General features: G+C 40.9%; 1 protein-coding gene and 1 non-coding gene across 2 annotated transcripts; both read left to right on the forward strand.

Moving 5' to 3' along the window:
• The first annotated feature begins 3,418 nt into the window (after positions 1–3,418).
• LOC130962799 (uncharacterized) lies at positions 3,419–4,423 on the forward strand. Its single transcript, XM_057888966.1, has 2 exons — positions 3,419–3,517; positions 3,620–4,423. The coding sequence occupies exons 1-2, from the start codon at positions 3,419–3,421 to the stop codon at positions 4,421–4,423; spliced, it is 903 nt and encodes a 300-aa protein (XP_057744949.1).
• A 15,869-nt stretch (positions 4,424–20,292) lies between these two features.
• On the forward strand, positions 20,293–20,400 carry LOC130964561 (small nucleolar RNA R71). The gene has a single exon (XR_009080650.1). It is a non-coding gene; the product is annotated as a small nucleolar RNA R71 (small nucleolar RNA).
• Positions 20,401–20,818: the final 418 nt, after the last annotated feature.

Genomic DNA, 20,818 nt, shown 5'->3' on the forward strand with positions numbered 1-20,818 from the left:
TTCATAAGGTTTTATGCTATATTTGTTACATATTGTGAAAGAATGAATATCTCATGATTTTGAGCATAGCTTTGATGTGTTTGGTTGATTAATGATAGGTGAAGAAAGCTTGGAGAAAGGTTGAAGCAAGAAGGAATGGCTAGGAGGAAGAGAGGACAAAAAGTTTGACCAAAAGTTAGCCTCAAACTTTTGCACAAACTTTTGGGTGAAAAGTTTGCCCCAACGTTAGCCCCTAACTTTTGGGCTAACGTTGGCACATGAAAATACTCCCTGGGGCACCAAAAGTTTGCGCCAACGTTGGCCTCTAACTTTTAGGCTAACGTTGGCGCATGAGAATCAAAAAGGGGGAGCAAAAGTTTGCGCCAACGTTAGCCTCTAACTTTTGGGCTAACGTTGGCGCCATGGGTGCACATGAGGAGGCCAACGTTGGAGCAAAAGTTAGACCCCTAACTTTTGCACCAACGTTGGTATCAGCAAAAGGAGGGAGCTGATATGAAAAGTTGGAGTAAAAGTTTGCCTCAAACTTTTACTCAAACTTTTACTCAAACTTTTACTCAAACTTTTGCAAAACTCCAACCCGGTTCAATTGGTTCACTTTGATTCCTCTCCAAACTCCAAGAGCAATCAACCAAGGCCTCTCTCAACCCAAGTCCACCAAGAGTAAAGGCCCAACTCAAGGCTTGAAGATCATTTGAAGAAAGTGTATAAATAGGATAGAATTCAAGTTATTCGGGCTTTTTTTTCTTTTGAGCTTTCTCTTTGAGTTTTCAGAATAGTTTTATGAAAGCTTTTGGGTATTGAGTGATTTGGAGTTTCTTAGTCTCGGGGAAGGAGAATTCACTTCTCTTCCTCTTAGTTTATTTGCTTTCAATTTCAATTACAATTGTCTTGGATCTTGGGTTGGAGAATTGAAGAAATTCTGTTTCAATCTCATCCTTGGATCTCCCTGTTTCAGTTCACTGCATAATTGAATTTCCATTTCTGATTAATTGCTTCCTCTTCTACTTTCTTTGAAAGTTACAATTCTTCATTTCCTTTGCAATTGTTCTTGTTGGATCTAGGAAGGCATTGAGATCTAGACTTGGTTATCTAGTCTCTTGGGTCCTGAGATCTAAATTTCAATATTACATTCTCTGTTTGATGCTCTTCATGTTCATTTACATTTTTGTTTTAGATCCGATTAACTCCAAGTCATCTTCTATTTTCTCTGTTTGTTGCAATTTACTTTTTCTTGTTTAATTTCTGCAAATCCAACTCCCAATTCCCTTTATAATTTAAGCCATTTACATTTCTTGCAATTTAAGATTCTGCAATTTACATTTCTTGTGTTCTAAGTTTCTGCCATTTAATTTTTTGTTCTTTAAGATTCAGCACTTTAATTTCTTGCCCTCTTTAATTTCATGCAATTTACACATTCCCTTTACTTTCAATGCAATTTAATTTCTGCAAATCACAAATCACTCAACCAAATCTTGATTCGCTTGACTAAATCAACCACTAAACCAAAATTGCTCAATCCTTCAATCCCTGTGGGATCGACCTCACTCCTGTGAGTTATTATTACTTGATGCGACCCGGTGCACTTGCCGGTGAGTTTTGTGTCGGATCGTTTTCCGCACATCAAGTTTTTGGCGCCGTTGCCGGGGATTGAATAGATTGACCATGATTAAGTGAAGTGGTGATCTAGATCAAGCACTTTTACTTTACTGTCTTTTAATTTTCAATTAACCCACTAACTGTTTGATTTTTTGCTTAAACTAACTAAAACTTCAATCCAGCATTAGATTGAAGTGTCACTAGTTGAGTGTGTTTCTTATGCTCTGCTTGTATGTCAGGTACAAGAAGAACCACACCCACTTTTCAGGAACAAGACGAAAGAACTCTTAGGTGGTTAAGAAGAGCTGAAAGAGGGAAAAATATTGTTGGAGAAGAGGAATCCGAAGAAGAATTCCAAGATATGGAGGAACATTCAACCAATCCACTTGGTGGAGCAGACAACAACAATAACAACCCACCCCACAGGAGAGTTTTGGCCTCCTACACCTTTGCAAATCCTAGACATTGTGGAAGCAGCATCTTAGCTCCAAATGTTAATGCAAACAATTTTGAACTAAAGCCACAACTCATCACTTTGGTTCAAAACAATTGCTCTTTTAGTGGAGGACCACTTGAAGACCCGAACCAACACCTATCCACTTTCTTGAGGATTTGTAACACTGTCAAAACTAATGGTGTGCCTCCTGACAGCTACAAGCTATTGCTATTCCCATTTTCTCTCAGGGACAAGGCCACTCAATGGTTGGAATCTTTTCCAAGAGACAGCATCAACAATTGGGATGATTTGGTAACCAAGTTCCTAACCAAATTTTACCCACCTCAAAGGATCATAAGGTTGAAGACAGAGGTACAAACATTTACACAAATGGAGGCTGAACCCATCCATGAGGCATGGGAGAGATACAAGGCTCTAATCAGGAAATGTCCTCCTGAAATGTTCACTGAGTGGGATAAGCTGCAGAATTTCTATGAGGGCTTAACATTGAAATCCCAGGAAGCTTTGGATCATTCAGCTGGAGGTTCTCTGCAACTCATGAAAACTGCAGAGGAAGCTCAAAATCTCATTGATATGGTGGCTAACAACCAATATTTCTTTGCTCATCAAAGAAACCGCCAACCATCACAAAGGAGAGGAGTAATGGAGCTAGAAGGAGTGGACTCAATCTTGGCTCAAAACAAGATGATGCAGCAGCAAATTCAACAACAATTTGAGCAAATGACCAAGAGGATTGATAGCCTCCAAGTTGCAGCAGTTAACACTAGCCAACCATCAACTACATGGGGGCAAAATGAAGAAATTCAAGAGGAGCAACAGCAAGAACAAGTCCAGTACATGCATTCTAGTCCAAATGAAGTCTATGGTGATACTTACAACCCCTCATGGAAAAATCACCCCAACCTCAGATGGGGAGACACTCACAACCAAAACCAACAACTATGGCAGAGGAACTCAAACCAAAACAACCCAAGAAACAACCAAAATTACAACCAGCAGCAAACTAACCAAAACACTTACAGAAAACCTCAAAACAACTACCCCAATCTCAACCAGTACCAATCCAATAACCAACCCACTAACCAAAATGCCTACCATCCACCACTCACATCTCACAACCTACCACAAGCACCACCTGAATCCCAAAGACTCACTAACCTGGAGACCTTGATAGACAAAATGATGAAATACTAGGAAATGACAACCAAAAACCATGAGGCTTCCATGAAGAGCCTAGAGAGGCAGATCGGGCAAATCTCCAAGCAAATTTCTGTTGAGAGACCTTCAAGCTCACTTCCCAGTGACACAATCCCAAATCCCAAGGAGGAATGCAAGGCAATACAATTAAGGAGTGGGAGAACGTTGATGAGGAACAATGACACTACAAAGAAGCAAACAGAGAGCATCAAAGAACCAACAGAGGATGAGAAGCAAACAAAGGTAGATGAAGCCAAGGATCAAGAGGTGATACCAAACAAAAGCACTGAGAAACTTAAAGAGAAGGGCAACCAACAAAGACAACAGCAAGTAGGGAAAAGCATCACACCTCCACTGCCTTATCCCTAGAGGTTCAACAAGGAAGCTCAGGACCAACATTTTCATAAGTTTCTTGAGATTTTTAAGAAGCTGGAAATCAATATTCCCTTGGCTGAAGCACTTGAGCAAATTCCTCTGTATTCCAAGTTTTTGAAAGAACTTATTAACAAGAAAAGAAGTTGGCTTGAGAAGGAAACCGTATTACTCACCGAGGAATGTAGTGCTGTGATTCAACGGGGCATTCCACCAAAACTCAAGGATCCGGGAAGCTTTGTAGTATCATGCACCATTGGCAAAATAATTCTCAACAAAGCTCTCTGTGACCTTGGTGCCAGCATCAATTTAATGCCTCTTTCAATGATGAGAAAGCTTGCTATAGAAGAGCTTAAACCCACCAGGATGTCATTAGTCATGGCTGACAGATCAATCAAGACACCCAATGGAATTGTGGAGAATCTGTTGGTGAAGGTTGGGGAATTTATCTTCCCAGCAGATTTTGTGATTTTGGATACTGAAGAGGAAGGAAACGACTCAATCATTTTGGGAAGGCCATTTCTACACACAGCAAGGGCCATCATTGATGTAGAAAAAGGAGAAATGATCTTCAGGGTCCATAATAAACAAATGGTCATAAATGTTTTCAAGTCAATGCAACACATTCCTGAGCAAGAGGACTACGTAAGAGTTGATATGATAGAGAGTTTGGTGGAAGAAATGCTGGAAGAAAATTTTCAGGAGCAAGAAGGAAATCAAGGGGCAACAGAAGAACAAGTAGCTGAGACCTTCATTGAGCAAGATGAAAAACAAGACAAGAAGGAAGAAGTACGAAAATAAGAACTGAAACCACTACCCCCCATCTCAAATATGCATTTCTAGGCACATCAGAAAGCTTCCCAGTGATCATTAATTCATCCCTGACAAAGAAGGAAGAGGGAGAGCTCCTTGATGTACTCAAAGCTCACAAAGATGCTTTAGGATGGACCATTGATGACCTAAAAGGAATCAGCCCTGCATTATGTATGCATAAAATCCTCTTGGAAGATAATTCCAAACCAGTAGTTCAACCTCAAAGAAGGCTAAATCCCACAATGAAGGAAGTTGTCCAGAAAGAAGTAATGAAGTTATGGAATGCAGGGATAATCTTCCCAATATCTGACAGCCCATGGGTGAGCCCGGTTCAGGTTGTACCAAAGAAAGGAGGAATGACGATCATCACCAATGAGAAGAATGAGTTGATTCCTACTAGAACAGTGACTGGATGGAGGATGTGCATAGACTATAGAAGATTGAATGATGCCACCAGGAAGGACCATTTCCCTCTTCCATTCATTAATCAGATGCTGGAACGGTTGGCCGGTCATGCCTATTATTGCTTTTTGGATGGATATTCTGGGTATAATCAAATCGTGGTGGACCCCAAGGACCAAGAGAAGACTGCCTTTACATGCCCATTTGGAGTCTTTGCATACCGAAGGATGCCCTTTGGGCTTTGCAACGCCCCTGTCACATTTCAAAGGTGTATGCTATCCATTTTCTCTGATATGGTCGAAAAATTTCTAGAGGTCTTCATGGATGACTTCTCTGTTTTTGGTGATAATTTCAATGCTTGCCTGAACCATTTAACCCTTGTCTTGAAACGGTGCCAAGAAACTAATTTGGTTTTAAACTGGGAAAAATGCCATTTCATGGTACCCGAAGGGATTGTCCTTGGCCATAAAGTTTCAAGAAAAGGGATAGAGGTTGATAAGGCAAAGGTTGAGATAATAGAAAAACTCCCTCCACCAATTAATGTGAAATCTGTTAGAAGTTTCTTGGGACATGCCGGATTTTATAGAAGGTTTATCAAGGACTTTTCAAAAATAGCCAAACCTTTAAGTAATCTGTTAATGCTTGATAACCCTTTTGTGTTTGATGAAAACTGCCGGCATGCCTTTGAAACCTTAAAACATAAACTCACAACAGCACCAATCATCACACCTCCAGATTGGGAATTACCTTTTGAACTCATGTGTGATGCAAGTGACCTTGCAATTGGTGCTGTACTTGGGCAAAAGAAAGGAAATCTGCATCATGTTATATATTATGCAAGTAAAGTGTTAAATGATGCCCAAAGAAATTACACCACAACAGAGAAAGAGTTGCTAGCTATAGTTTATGCATTTGATAAGTTTAGATCATACTTGATAGGATCCAAAGTTGTGGTTTATACTGACCATGCTGCACTTAAGTATTTGATGTCAAAGCAGGATGCTAAACCGAGACTCATCAGGTGGATATTGCTCCTACAAGAGTTTGACATTGAGATAAGAGATAGGAAGGGCACTGAAAACCGGGTTGCTGATCATCTGTCAAGGCTACCACATGAAACAATTCAAAAAGCTTCTCAGCCCGTAAATGAAAGCTTCCCAGATGAGCACCTCTTGCAAATCCAGCAAGCACCTTGGTTTGCTGACATAGCAAACTACAAAGTTGGAAGGAAGATACCTCAAGAGTTCTCTAAGCAACAAGTGAAGAGGTTAATCAATGAAGCAAGGAAATTTTCATGGGATGAACCCTTCCTGTTCAAGAGATGCTCTGATGGAGTAATCAGAAGGTGTGTTCCCGAGAGTGAAATAAGGGACATCTTGTGGCATTGTCATGGTTCAGCTTATGGTGGACACTTTGGCCCAGAAAAAACAGCTGCAAAAGTACTGCAGAGTGGCTTCTATTGGCCAACCATCTTCAAGGATGCCAGAGAATATGTTCACCAATGTAATGAATGTCAGAAAGCAGGAGGATTAACAAGAAGGAATGAGATGCCTCAAAACTTCATCTTGGAATTAGAATTGTTCGACCTATGGGGAATTGACTTCATGGGACCCTTTTTCCCTTCCTATTCTTTCAGATACATCTTAGTAGCAGTGGAGTACGTCTCAAAGTGGGTGGAAGCCATAGCCACAACTACCTGTGACGCACAAATCGTCCTCCAATTCCTTAAAAAACACATTTTTACAAGATATGGAGTGCCCAAGGGGCTTGTTAGTGATGGTGGTGGTCACTTTTGCAACAAACAGATGGAAAAACTCCTCCACAAATATGGAGTAGTCCATAAGGTAGCCACACCCTACCACCCTCAGACTAACGGCCAAGCTGAACTGGCAAATAGGGAATTAAAGAAGATCCTAGAGAAAATAGTGGGAATCACGAGAAAAGATTGGGCTAGAAAGCTAGAGGATGCATTGTGGGCATATAGGACAGCTTTTAAAACTCCTATTGGCAAGTCACCCTTTCAGCTTTTGTATGGCAAATCCTGCCACCTCCCTGTAGAGCTCGAACACAGAGCTTTTTGGGCCACTAAACTCCTCAACCTTGATCCCCAAGCTACAGGAGAGAAAAGGCTGTTACAACTAAATGAGTTAGATGAATTCAGGCTAGACGCTTATGAAAGTGCCAATATATACAAGGAGAGAGCTAAGAGGTGGCATGACAAGAAGATCACAAAGAAGGAATTCAAGCCAGGACAGCAAGTGCTCCTGTACAATTCAAGGCTTAAACTTTTCCCTGGCAAACTAAGGTCTAAGTGGACTGGGCCATACTTGGTGACAAAGGTTTTTCCCTATGGGAGTATTGAACTGCTTGATGAGGCAACAAAGAATCAATTCATAGTGAATGGTCACATAGCAAAGTTGTACTTGGGAGGACAATGGGATAAGGAAAAAGAGGTCCAGAACCTACAACCCTCTTGAAAAGAATTGAAAGATGTCAAGCTAGTGACAATAAAAGAGCGCTTGTTGGGAGGCAACCCAACCTGAGGTAGTTTTCTTTTCATAGCTTTTTCAATAGAAGTGTTGAATAATTGATATGTATTGCAAGGAACTAAGTTTGGTGTTGCACACCAAAAACAATTTAAGGGAGAATATAGGATTCTAAGTTTGGTGTTCCACCAAGACCTCATTCAGAAACACATTCTAACTTCTTGCACATTGCTAGTTTCAAGCAATCAAACAGATTATTCAACCATATAACTGCTTTTTAGTCCTAACTTTATAACCTTTAGCAAGAACATAAAAGTTTGCCCAGAGTTAAACTGTTGAATCAGAGGAAGTAGCAAGGAATTAAGTCTGGGAATTAACTACCAATTGAAGACATTATGCATCATGACTCAAAAAGGGGCACAACAGAAGGAAGAACAAAAGAACTGCAAACCAATAGGTTGTATCTATACTTAACCTTTGCTGTTGAGAAATGTTTTGAGTTATGTTCTGTTAAAGTGTTCACTTAGTTCAAACAGATTCAATTTTCTTTTAAAATAAGTGAGCTAGTTTAAGTATGTGCTTGTGTGTTTACTTCCACTTGACTAAAAGCATGTTTTGCCCCCTGCATCTTTAATTCAATAAAAGAAATGTTTGAATGTGAAGTAAGATAGTCTCTGTCAGATAGAAGTATAATAAAAGTAAGTGGTGGTATGTGTGTGATTGTATAATAGTTCACTTTTAGTGAATAAAGAGCTAGGATATCTCCTTCCAAGTTTAAAGTGACCTACTGTCTATGAATTTCAATTAAATAAAAATCCTTGGTTAGAAAGAAAAACAAAAAGAAAGAAAGAAAAGAGATAGCCAAAAAAGTGGCAGAACAAAAAGAAACAAAGCTGGACACCAATAGCTTGAACCTTAAAATATATGCCTGTGGTGTCTTTATACTAGGATCTGCTTGGATTAGTAAGCTCTTCGGAGTGCATCAACACTTGGTGACTTGGATTAACTAATCCGGGATCATCAGCTGAAAGTCCACCATCAAGAGCAACCTAACTACAAGGCATTTAGTAACCCAAAGAGGTGCTGGGCATCAATGTTTTAAGAAGGAATGTGAGCCAAGTGTCTGTGGTGAATAATGTGTCAAGTTTAAAGAAAAGAAAAAGAACTTGCTACACATGACACTCAAATAAAGCTTTTGAACAAAGTAATAGCCAAGGATAAAGGAATAATGAGAGGTCATAGCAGTATGGTACTTGAAGCTTGAAGGAGACTTTCTAGGCCTAAGAGTCAATAAGAAGTGAGTGTTTGCATATCCACACAAAACCCCATGAACTACCAATAATACTCTGCTAGCATGAACATCTTAATCCATTTCATTCTTTCTTCTTAATAATTCATTTCTTGCTTGGGGACAAGCAAGCTTTAAGTTTGGTGTTGTGATGACAAGTCATCTTAGCCTAGTTTCACTAGTCTTTTTCTTTTGTTTTCACTTGAATTATGCACTTTCTTGAGCTCTAAGCAAGCCAAGTTGGGTAGATTTTCATGCTTCCTTTGATTGAATCGACCATAGATGAATTAATGCAATTTCATGAGGTTTTATGCTATATTTGTTACATATTGTGAAAGAATGAATATCTCATGATTTTGAGCATAGCTTTGATGTGTTTGGTTGATTAATGATAGGTGAAGAAAGCTTGGAGAAAGGTTGAAGCAAGAAGGAATGGCTAGGAGGAAGAGAGGACAAAAAGTTTGACCAAAAGTTAGCCTCAAACTTTTGCACAAACTTTTGGGTGAAAAGTTTGCCCCAACGTTAGCCCCTAACTTTTGGGCTAACGTTGGCACATGAAAATACTCCCTGGGGCACCAAAAGTTTGCGCCAACGTTAGCCTCTAACTTTTAGGCTAACGTTGGCGCATGAGAATTTCTCCCTGGGCACCAAAAGTTTGCGCCAACGTTAGCCTCTAACTTTTAGGCTAACGTTGGCGCATGAGAATCAAAAAGGGGGAGCAAAAGTTTGTGCCAACGTTAGCCTCTAACTTTTGGGCTAACGTTGGCGCCATGGGTGCACATGAGGAGGCCAACGTTGGAGCAAAAGTTAGACCCCTAACTTTTGCACCAACGTTGGTATCAGCAAAAGGAGGGAGCTGATATGAAAAGTTGGAGTAAAAGTTTGCCTCAAACTTTTACTCAAACTTTTACTCAAACTTTTGCAAAACTCCAACCCGGTTCAATTGGTTCACTTTGATTCCTCTCCAAACTCCAAGAGCAATCAACCAAGGCCTCTCCCAACCCAAGTCCACCAAGAGCAAAGGCCCAACTCAAGGCTTGAAGATCATTTGAAGAAAGTGTATAAATAGGATAGAATTCAAGTTATTCTGGCTTTTTTTTTCTTTTGAGCTTTCTCTTTGAGTTTTCAGAATAGTTTTAGGAAAGCTTTTGGGTATTGAGTGATTTGGAGTTTCTTAGTCTCGGGGAAGGAGAATTCACTTCTCTTCCTCTTAGTTTATTTGCTTTCAATTTCAATTACAATTGTCTTGGATCTTGGGTTGGAGAATTGAAGAAATTCTGTTTCAATCTCATCCTTGGATCTCCCTGTTTCAGTTCACTGCATAATTGAATTTCCGTTTCTGATTAATTGCTTCCTCTTCTACTTTCTTTGAAATTTACAATTCTTCATTTCCTTTGCAATTGTTCTTGTTGGATCTAGGAAGGCATTGAGATCTAGACTTGGTTATCTAGTCTCTTGGGTCCTGAGATCTAAATTTCAATATTACATTCTCTGTTTGATGCTCTTCATGTTCATTTACATTTTTGTTTTAGATCCGATTAACTCCAAGTCATCTTCTATTTTCTCTGTTTGTTGCAATTTACTTTTCCTTGTTTAATTTCTGCAAATCCAACTCCCAATTCCCTTTACAATTCAAGCCATTTACATTTCTTGCAATTTAATATTCTGCAATTTACATTTCTTGTGTTCTAAGTTTCTGCCATTTAATTTCTTGTTCTTTAAGATTCAGCACTTTAATTTCTTGCCCTCTTTAATTTCATGCAATTTACACATTCCCTTTACTTTCAATGCAATTTAATTTCTGCAAATCACAAATCACTCAACCAAATCTTGATTCGCTTGACTAAATTAACCACTAAACCAAAATTGCTCAATCCTTCAATCCCTGTGGGATCGACCTCACTCCCGTGAGTTATTATTACTTGATGCGACCTGGTGCACTTGCCGGTGAGTTTTGTGTCGGATCGTTTTCCGCACATCAATAACCTCATTAATACTTTTAATGTTCCGTTTCTTTTTTTCATTATGAACTTCTAAAAAAACGGTTTCTCTTCCCTGTTTCTTTGTTGTAACTTCCTCCCTTTTTTCCCACTTTTAGTTTTTGCCTGGGACTTGCATTTGCGCGTTTCTTTCTGCGACGTCATTTGGTGTTGTTCGTTGCTCGAAAAGGCGATTCTGTGTCTCCGTCTTCAATCTCTTCGAAGTTTTCTTCTTTGTTCAGGTTGGTTCTTCTTTTTGTTGTTCTTATTATTTTTTGGTAAAACTTTGATTCTGCTTGTATGTTGGAAAGCTTAAATCTTTTGTACTTTTGTGCTTGTTCGTCACTGTGATGTATTTTTGTCTTTATGCGTACTGCTAGTATTTCTCTTGATTGAGGCTTTTTAGGGCTTTGCATGCTTTACTGCCCTCTGATTTTGTAGCTTTTGTTGGGATAATGGCTTGTTTGATTCTGGGAAAGGTTACGTCTTTGAAGATTTTTCCTTGGTATATTTTGTTGCTTGATAGTTTTTGTAGACTGAAACTATAGTTAAGAGGCAGCTTAATCCATTTTTCTCTTTGGGTTGTTGATTGAAAGAAAGTATCTTCTGTTGTGGTAGCTTTTGATGGTTTTCTTGGTGATCTTGCTCTGATTTACGTCCTTTTTGCTTAAGAGTCTTTTGCTAGGTTATTTTAGCTTCTGTGGGTTTTCTTGAGTCTTCCGCTCTATGTTACTGCCTCTAAAGGATGCCCCTTGACCTTGGTGTGTGTCTTGGGGCTTTTCTTTTACTGTTTGTATTGCTCTGGATCATATTGTTCGAGTTGTTTCAATATCGCCCGAGCTTGTTTTTGGGTTAGTAATCCATTTCTTTTTCTTGTTTGTAGGATTAGTTGGCCATTTCTTCTCTCAAAAATATTGTCGAGGCGTCTTCTAAGGTTCCTGAGGGGATGTCCGACTGGTTGGACTCCCTTGTGTTGCTGTGTGTATCTCTAGCTAATTCGGAATTCTGTGTGGAGCTTAGGAAACATCATCGAATATGTAGTAGTGAGAATCAAGAAAGCAACTATGAATTGGTAGCACCTGATTCTGATGAAAGGCCTGCTTTCTTGTTCCGACCCAGGGGGAGCGTCCATTCTTTTATGCATATGATTTCTTCTTTAGCCAGATGAACATCACCCTTCCCTTTACTTCTTTTGAGACCGACCTGTTATGGTCTTGTAATGTAGCCCCATCTTAGCTTCATCTGAATTCTTGGGGTTTCATTAAGATTTTTCAGTTGGTTTGTCACGAATTTGGTGTTACGCCTTCTCAAACTCTTTTTCGGTATCTGTTTGTGTTGACCAAGCCTGGGACTACCAAAAAGAAATCTTCTTGGATTTCTTTTAGGTCAGCCCAAGGACATAAAGTTTTTTTCATATATGATGAGTCCTTCTGGGATTTTAAGAATTACTTCTTTAAGATCCGAGCTGTTGAAGGAGCTCGTCCTTTCTTTTTGGATGAGAATGGCGAGCCCCGTTTCCCTTTAGAATGGAAGAAGAACGTAGTGGTGTCTAGGTACACTTGGGAAATGTTGGACGAGGTTGAGCAGGCTTTTGTGGCTGTCTTGGAGGATATTTGGGGGGAGCCTCCCCATCTTGAAACCAAGAAATTTTTGGGGGATCTGTCCCTAATCCGCACTATGCTGGGTATTATAAATTGATATGTTTTTGTTTTGTTTTCTGGTTTTTTTTCTGGCTTGTAAACTGTTGTATTTTATTTTTCAGAGATGGCCAAAAATAATGACTCGATGAAGGCCTTTAAGAAGGCGAGGAAGGCTACTGTGGCTCAGAATGTCCCAGCCAAGGTGGCTGGGGAGGGGTCCTCTCAGGTTTTGTCGAAGCCATCTGTTCCGAGCTCTCCTGGACCGAGGAGGATGATCTGTACTCCTCGGGTTTGTTTGGCCGATCCTTCATAGGCTTCTGCTGCTACCTCTTCTTCTACCGGTGCTCCTCCTCCGAAAAAGCAAAAAATAGACGAGCCTTTTAACCTTGATGCCCCCGACTTTGACGCCGTCGAGTTTATGGACCAGCAAATTGGTCCTTATGGTACTACGCCTACTGATGATGTTTCTCTTCTTCGCCATTTGGATTTTATTACTCGGAGCAGCGTTAAGATGGCACACATGGATGCGGCTTTATATCGGACTGCTCAAGATCTTCCCATTCATGCTACAAAAGCCTTTATGGAGGAGGCTAAGTCAGAGTTCGACCGGATGAAGGGTTTAAAGGAGGAGCTCGAAGTGAAAGTGACTAAGCTGGAGAAGGAGTTGGAGGGAAAAAAGGCTAGTTTTATTGCCTTGGCGGCTTTTGTGAGGTTGGCTGAAGACACGGCGTTGAAGCACAAGGAGAGCTATGTCACAACCTATAGGGAGATGATGCGTCTCAGGGATGATTTAGATTCTGCTCGAGCTGATTATGCCGAGCTTCAGGGTCACTTTGTAGGCAGTGTAAATGCTGCTTATGAGAACCTGAAGGAGCAGGTTTGGGTTCTTGCACCCGAGCTCGACCTTACTCTCTTCAGCTTGGACAACGTCATGAAAGATGGTAAAATCGTTCATGATGACCTTGATGATGATGATGTCGTCCCTCCTTCAATGCCTGCCACAAAAACCTCTGTTGCGCCGACCTCTTTAACTCCTTCAGCTGAGGTTGGTCATCTTGAGTTAGAACCTGATTATCAAATCTTGAACCGGGATGATGGGAAGTGGATGCGGTGCCTCTTCAGACTCGTCCTCCTTCACCCCGTGTTGATGCCGCTGGGAAGCCTTTGGATCCTTAATGATTATTCTGAATGTTTGTGTAGATAGCCCAGCCTGTGGGCTTTTTGAACTTTTTATATTTTGTAAATGGTGGTTCTGACTTTCTGCTACTTTCTTAGTTTCTTGTTTAGCAACTTTATTTTGAAAAATAAAGTAGTTTTCGAGCTCTTGGGGCTGATTTTAGTGGCCTCTTTAGTTTGTTATTATAACTTGTGCTTTTTATGACACGTTTGTCTGCATCTGTCTGGTACCTTTTTAGGTTTTTGAGAGTGTTGGAACCTTATTGCCCGACCTCTTTGGATTGCCCTTGTATTTTCATACTTGTGGCTTGATTCTTTTTGAGGTTGCAGATGTTGGGTCCAACTTGTATGTCGACTTCCTTGCTTCAGTTTGAAGTTATTTCTAGTAATCCTCTTTTTGGACCTTTGTCAGGTTTCCTTTAGGGATTGCTTTTTATAACTTGTTTGTGGGGGGCCGACTTCATCATGTCGGTCCTTTATAAGTTATTTCTAGTAATCCTCTTTTTTAGACTTTTGTCAGATCTCTTTCAGGGATTACTTTTTATAACTTGTTCGTGGGAGGCCAACCTCATCATGTCGGTCCCTGGTGCACGAAATTGTGATCATCAATGGCGCCATCAACATGGTACGCTCATTGCAATCTCAACTTTCTATCACAACTCCGCACAACTAACCAGCAAGGGCACTGGGTCGTCCAAGTAATAAACCTTACGCGAGTAAGGGTCGATCCCACGGAGATTGTTGGTATGAAGCAAGCTATGGTCACCTTGTAAATCTTAGTCAGGCAGACTCAAATGGGTATAGATGATATATGAATGAAACATAAAGATAAAGATAGAGGTACTTATGTATATCATTGGTGAGAGCTTCAGATAAGCGTATGAAGATGCTTTCCCTTCCGTCTCTCTGCTTTCTTACTGTCTTCATCCAATCCTTCTTACTCCTTTCCATGGCAAGCTTATGCAAGGGTTTCACCGTTGTCAGTGGCTACCTCCCATCCTCTCAGTGAAAACGTTCCTATGCTCTGTCACAGCATATGGCTAATCATCTGTCGGTTCTCGGTCAGGCCGGAATAGAATCCAGTGATTCTTTTGCGTCTGTCACTAACGCCCCGCCTGCTAGGAGTTTGAAGCACGTCACAGTCATTCAATCATTGAATCCTACTCAAAATACCACAGACAAGGTTAGACCTTCCGGATTCTCTTGAATGCCGCCATCAGTTCTTGCCTATACCACGAAGACTCTGATCTCACGGAATGGCTGGCTCGGTTGTCAGGCGAGCACTCGGTTGTCAGGCGATCAACCATGCATCGTGCATCAGGAATCTAAGAGATAAACACTAGAGCCTTGTATGCTTATAGAAAAAGTGGTTGTCAGTCACTTTGTTCATAGGTGAGAATGATGATGAGTGTCACGGATCATCACATTCATCAAGTTGAAGAGCAAGTGATATCTTGGACAAAGAACAAGCGGAATTGAATAGAAGAACAATAGTAATTGCATTAATACTCGAGGTACAGCAGAGCTCCACACCATAATCTATGGTGTGTAGAAACTCCACCGTTGAAAATACATAAGAACAAGGTCTAGGCATGGCCGTGAGGCCAGCCTCCCAAAGTGATCAAAAGATCTCCAGAACAAAAGATTCCAAAGATCCGAAGATTTTTTTTTAATACAATAGTAAAAGGTCCTATATATAGAGAACTAGTAGCCTAGGGTGTACAGAGATGAGTAAATGACATAAAAATCCACTTCCGGGCCCACTTGGTGTGTGCTTGGGCTGAGCAATGAAGCATTTCGTGTAGAGACTCTTCTTGGAGTTAAACGCCAGCTTTTATGCCAGTTTGGGCGTTTAACTCCCATTTTAGTGCCAGTTCCGGCGTTTAACGCTGGGAATTCTGTGGGTGACTTTGAACGCCGGTTTGGGCCATCAAATCTTGGGCAAAGTATGGACTATCATATATTGCTGGAAAGCCCAGGATGTCTACTTTCCAACGCCGTTGAGAGCGCGCCAATTCGGCTTTTGTAGCTCCAGAAAATTCACTTCGAGTGCAGGGAGGTCAGAATCCAACAGCATCTGTAGTCCTTTTCAGTCTCTGAATCAGATTTTTGCTCAGATCCCTCAATTTCAGCCAGAAAATACCTGAAATCACAGAAAAACACACAAACTCATAGTAAAGTCCAGAAAAGTGAATTTTAACTAAAAACTAATAGAAATATACTAAAAACTCAACTCAAACTACTAAAAACATACTAAAAACAATGCCAAAAAGCGTACAAATTATCCGCTCATCACAACACCAAACTTAAATTGTTGCTTGTCCCCAAGCAACTGAAAATCAAATAAGATAAAAAGAAGAGAATATGCAATGAATTCCAAAAACATCTATGAAGATCAGTATTAATTAGATGAGCGGGACTTTAGCTTTTTGCCTCTGAACAGTTTTGGCATCTCACTTTATCCTTTGAAATTCAGAATGATTGGCTTCTTTAGGAACTCAGAATCCAGATAGTGTCATTGATTCTCCTAGTTAAGTATGATGATTCTTGAACACAGCTACTTATTGAGTCTTGGCCGCGGCCCAAAGCACTTTGTCTTCCAGTATTACCACCGGATACATACATGCCACAGACACATAATTGGGTGAACCTTTTCAGATTGTGACTCAGCTTTGCTAGAGTCCCCAATTAGAGGTGTCCAGGGTTCTTAAGCACACTCTTTTTGCCTTGGATCACAACTTTATTTCTTTCTTTTTCTTTCTTTTTCGTTTTCTCCCCTTTTTTTTTCGTTTTTTTTTTTGTATTCACTGCTTTTTCTTGCTTCAAGAATCATTTTTATGATTTTTCAGATCCTCAGTAACATGTCTCCTTTTTCATCATTCTTTCAAGAGCCAACATTCATGAACCACAAATTCAAAAGACATATGCACTGTTTAAGCATACATTCAGAAAACAAAAGTGTTGCCACCACATCAAAATAATTAAACTGTTATAAAATTCAAAATTCATGCAATTCTTCTCTTTTTCAATTAAGAACATTGTTTTTTTTTTTTTTTAGAAAGGTGATGGATTCATAGGACATTCATAACTTTAAGGCATAGACACTAATGATCATAAGACACAAACATGGATAAACATAAAGCATAATTTTCGAAAAACAAGAAAATAAAGAACAAGGAGATTAAAGAACGGGTCCACCTTAGTGATGGCGGCTTGTTCTTCCTCTTGAAGGCCTTATGGAGTGCTTGAGCTCCTCAATGTCTCTTCCTTGTCTTTGTTGCTCCTCTCTCATGATTCTTTGATCTTCTCTAATTTTATGGAGGAGAATGGAGTGTTCTTGGTGCTCCACCCTTAGTTGTCCCATGTTGGAACTCAATTCTCCTAGGGAGGTGTTAACTTGCTCCCAATAGTCTTGTGGAGGAAAGTGCATCCCTTGAGGCATCTCAGGGATCTCATGATGAGAGGGGTCTCTTGTTTGCTCCATCTTCTTCTTAGTGATGGGCTTGTCCTCATCAATGGGGATGTCTCCCTCTATGTCAACTCCAACTGAATAACAGAGGTGACAAATGAGATGAGGAAAGGCTAACCTTGCTAAGGTAGAGGACTTGTCCGCCACCTTATAGAGTTCTTGGTCTATAACCTCATGAACTTCTACTTCTTCTCCAATCATGATGCTATGGATCATGATGGCCCGGTCTAGAGTAACTTCGGACCGGTTACTAGTGGGAATGATTGAGCGTTGAATAAACTCCAACCATCCTCTAGCCACGGGTTTGAGGTCATGTCTTCTCAAATGAACCGGCTTCCCTCTTGAATCTCTCTTCCATTGGGCGCCCTCTTCACAAATGTCAGTGAGGACTTGGTCCAACCTTTGATCAAAGTTGACCCTTCTAGTGTAAGGATGTTCATCTCCTTGCATCATAGGCAAGTTGAATGCCAACCTCACATTTTCCGGATTAAAATCCAAGTATTTCTCCCGAACCATACTAAGCCAATTCTTTGGATCCGGGTTCACACTTTGATCATGGTTCTTGGTGATCCATGCATTGGCATAGAACTCTTGAACCATCAAGATTCTGACTTGTTGAATGGGGTTGGTAAGAACTTCCCAACCTCTTCTTCGGATCTCATGTCGGATCTCCGGATATTCACTCTTTTTGAGTGAAAAAGGGACCTCGGGGATCACCTTCTTCAAGGCCACAACTTCATAGAAGTGGTCTTGATGCACCCTTGAGATGAATCTCTCCATCTCCCATGACTCGGAGGTGGAAGCTTTTGCCTTCCCTTTTCTCTTTCTAGAGGTTTCTCCGGCATTGGATGCCATAAATGGTTATGGAAAAACAAAAAGCAATGCTTTTACCACACCAAACTTAAAAGGTTTGCTCGTCCTCGAGCAAAAGAAGAAAGAAGAGAGTAGAAGAAGAAGAAATGAGGAAGAAGGGAGTGGCTCAGTGTTCGGCCAAAGAGGGGAAGAAGTGGTGTTTAGGTTGTGTGAAAATGAAGGGGTGAAGAAGGGTATATAGGAGAGGGGAGGGCTCATGGTTCGGTCATGTATGGGTGGGTTTGGGAGAGAAAGTGGTTTGAATTTGAAGGGTGAGGTAGGTGGGGTTTTATGAAGGATGGATGTGAGTGGTGAAGAGAAAGATGGGATTTGATAGGTGAAGGGTTTTTGGGGAAGAGGTGTTGAGGTGATTGGTGAATGGGTGAAGAAGAGAGAGAGTGGTAGGGTAGGTGGGGATCCTGTGGGGTCCACAGATCCTGTGGTGTCAAGGAAAAGTCATCCCTGCACCAAATGGCATGCAAAATCACGTTTTGAGCCATTTCTGGCGTTAAACGCCGGGCTGGTGCCCATTCCTGGCATTTAACGCCAGGTTCTTGCTCTTTTCTGGCGTTTAACGCCAGTCTGGTGCCCCTTTCTGGCGTTAAACGCCCAGAATGGTGCCAGACTGGGCGTTAAACGCCCACCTGCTAGCCTTACTGGCGTTTAAACGCCAGTAAGTTCTTCCTCCAGGGTGTGCTGTTTTTCTTCCTGTTTTTCATTCTGTTTTTGCTTTTTCACTTGATTTTGTGACTTCTCATGATCATCAACCTACAAAAAACATAAAATAACAAAAGAAAATAGATAAAATGTAACATTGGGTTGCCTCCCAACAAGCGCTTCTTTAATGTCAGTAGCTTGACAAAGGGCTCTCATGGAGCCTCACAGATGCTCAGAGCAATGTTGGAACCTCCCAACACCAAACTTAGAGTTTGAATGTGGGGGTTCAACACCAAACTTAGAGTTTGGGTGTGGCCTCCCAACACCAAACTTAGAGTTTGACTGTGGGGGCTCTGTTTGTCTCTGATTTGAGAGAAGCTCTTCATGCTTCCTCTCCATGGTGACAGAGGGATATCCTTGAGCCTTAAACACAAAGGATTCTTCATTCACTTGAATGAGTAGTTCTCCTCTATCAACATCAATCACAGCCTTTGCTGTGGCTAGGAAGGGTCTGCCCAGGATGATGGATTCATCCATGCTCTTCCCAGTCTCTAGGACTATGAAATCAGCAGGGATGTAATGGTCTTCAATCTTCACCAAAACATCCTCTACAAGTCTATAAGCTTGTTTTCTTGAATTGTCTGCCATCTCTAATGAGATTCTTGCAGCTTGTACCTCAAAGATCCCTAGCTTCTCCATTACAGAGAGAGGCATGAGGTTTACACTTGACCCTAAGTCACACAGAGCCTTTTTGAAGGTCATGGTGCCTATGGTACAAGGTATGGAAAACTTCCCAGGATCTTGTCTCTTTTGAGGTAATTTCTGCCTAGACAAGTCATCCAGTTCTTTGGTGAGCAAAGGAGGTTCATCCTCCCAAGTCTCATTTCCAAATAACTTGTCATTTAGCTTCATGATTGATCCAAGGTATTTAGCAACTTGCTCTTCAGTGACATACTCATCCTCTTTAGAGGAAGAATACTCATCAGAGCTCATGAAAGGCAGAAGTAAGTCCAATGGAATCTCTATGGTCTCATTTTGAGCCTCAGATTCCCATGGTTCCTCATTAGGGAACTCATTGGAGGTCAGTGCATGCCCATTGAGGTCTTCCTCAATGGCGTTCACTTCCTCTCCCTCCTCTCCAAATTCGGCCATGTTGATGGCCTTGCACTCTCCTTTTGGATTTTCTTCTGTATTGCTTGGAAGAGTACTAGGAGGGAGTTCAGTAACTTTCTTGCTCAGCTGTCCCACTTGTGCCTCCAAATTTCTAATGGAGGACCTTGTTTCAGTCATGAAACTTTGAGTGGTTTTGATTAGATCAGAGACCATGGTTGCTAAGTCAGAGGGGTTCTGCTTAGAACTCTCTGTCTGTTGCTGAGAAGATGATGGAAAAGGCTTGCCATTGCTAAACCTGTTTCTTCCACCATTATTGTTAAAACCTTGTTGAGGTCTCTCTTGATTCTTCCATGAGAAATTTGGGTGATTTCTCCATGAAGAATTATAGGTGTTTCCATAGGGTTCTCCCAGGTAATTCACCTCTTCCATTGAAGGATTCTCAGGATCATAAGCTTCTTCCTCAGATGAAGCATCCTTAGTACTGCTTGGTGCATTTTGCATTCCAGACAGACTTTGAGAAATCAAATTGACTTGTTGAGTCAATATCTTATTCTGAGCCAAAATGGCATTCAGAGTATCAATCTCAAGAACTCCTTTCTTCTGATTTGTCCCATTGTTCACAGGATTCCTTTCAGAAGTGTACATGAATTGGTTATTTGCAACCATTTTAATTAGCTCTTGAGCCTCTGTAGGCGTCTTCTTCAGATGAAGAGATCCTCCAGCAGAGCTATCCAAAGACATCTTGGATAGTTCAGAGAGACCATCATAGAAAATACCTATGATGCTCCATTCAGAAAGCATGTCAGAAGGACATTTTCTGATTAATTGTTTGTATCTTTCCCAAGCTTCATAGAGAGATTCTCCATCCTTCTATCTGAAGGTTTGGACTTCCATTCTAAGCTTACTCAATTTTTGAAGTGGAAAGAACTTTGCCAAGAAGGCATTGACTAGCTTTTCCCATGAGTCCAGGCTTTCTTTAGGTTGTGAGTCCAACCATGTCCTAGCTCTGTCTCTTACAGCAAAAGGGAATAGCATAAGTCTGTAGACCTCAGGGTCAACCCCATTAGTCTTGACAGTGTCACAGATTTGCAAGAATTCAGCTAAGAACTGATGAGGATCTTCCAATGGAAGTCCATGGAACTTGCAATTCTGTTGCATTAGAGAAACTAATTGAGGCTTAAGCTCAAAGTTGTTTGCTCCAATGGCAGGGATAGAGATGCTTCTCCCATAGAACTCGGGAGTAGGTGCAGTAAAGTCACCCAGCACCTTCCTTGCATTGTTGTTGTTGTTGTTTTCGGCTGCCATGGGTTCTTCTTTGAAT

Source organism: Arachis stenosperma, chromosome 2 (assembly GCF_014773155.1).
Source record: "Arachis stenosperma cultivar V10309 chromosome 2, arast.V10309.gnm1.PFL2, whole genome shotgun sequence".
NCBI classification, from domain to species: domain Eukaryota; kingdom Viridiplantae; phylum Streptophyta; class Magnoliopsida; order Fabales; family Fabaceae; genus Arachis; species Arachis stenosperma.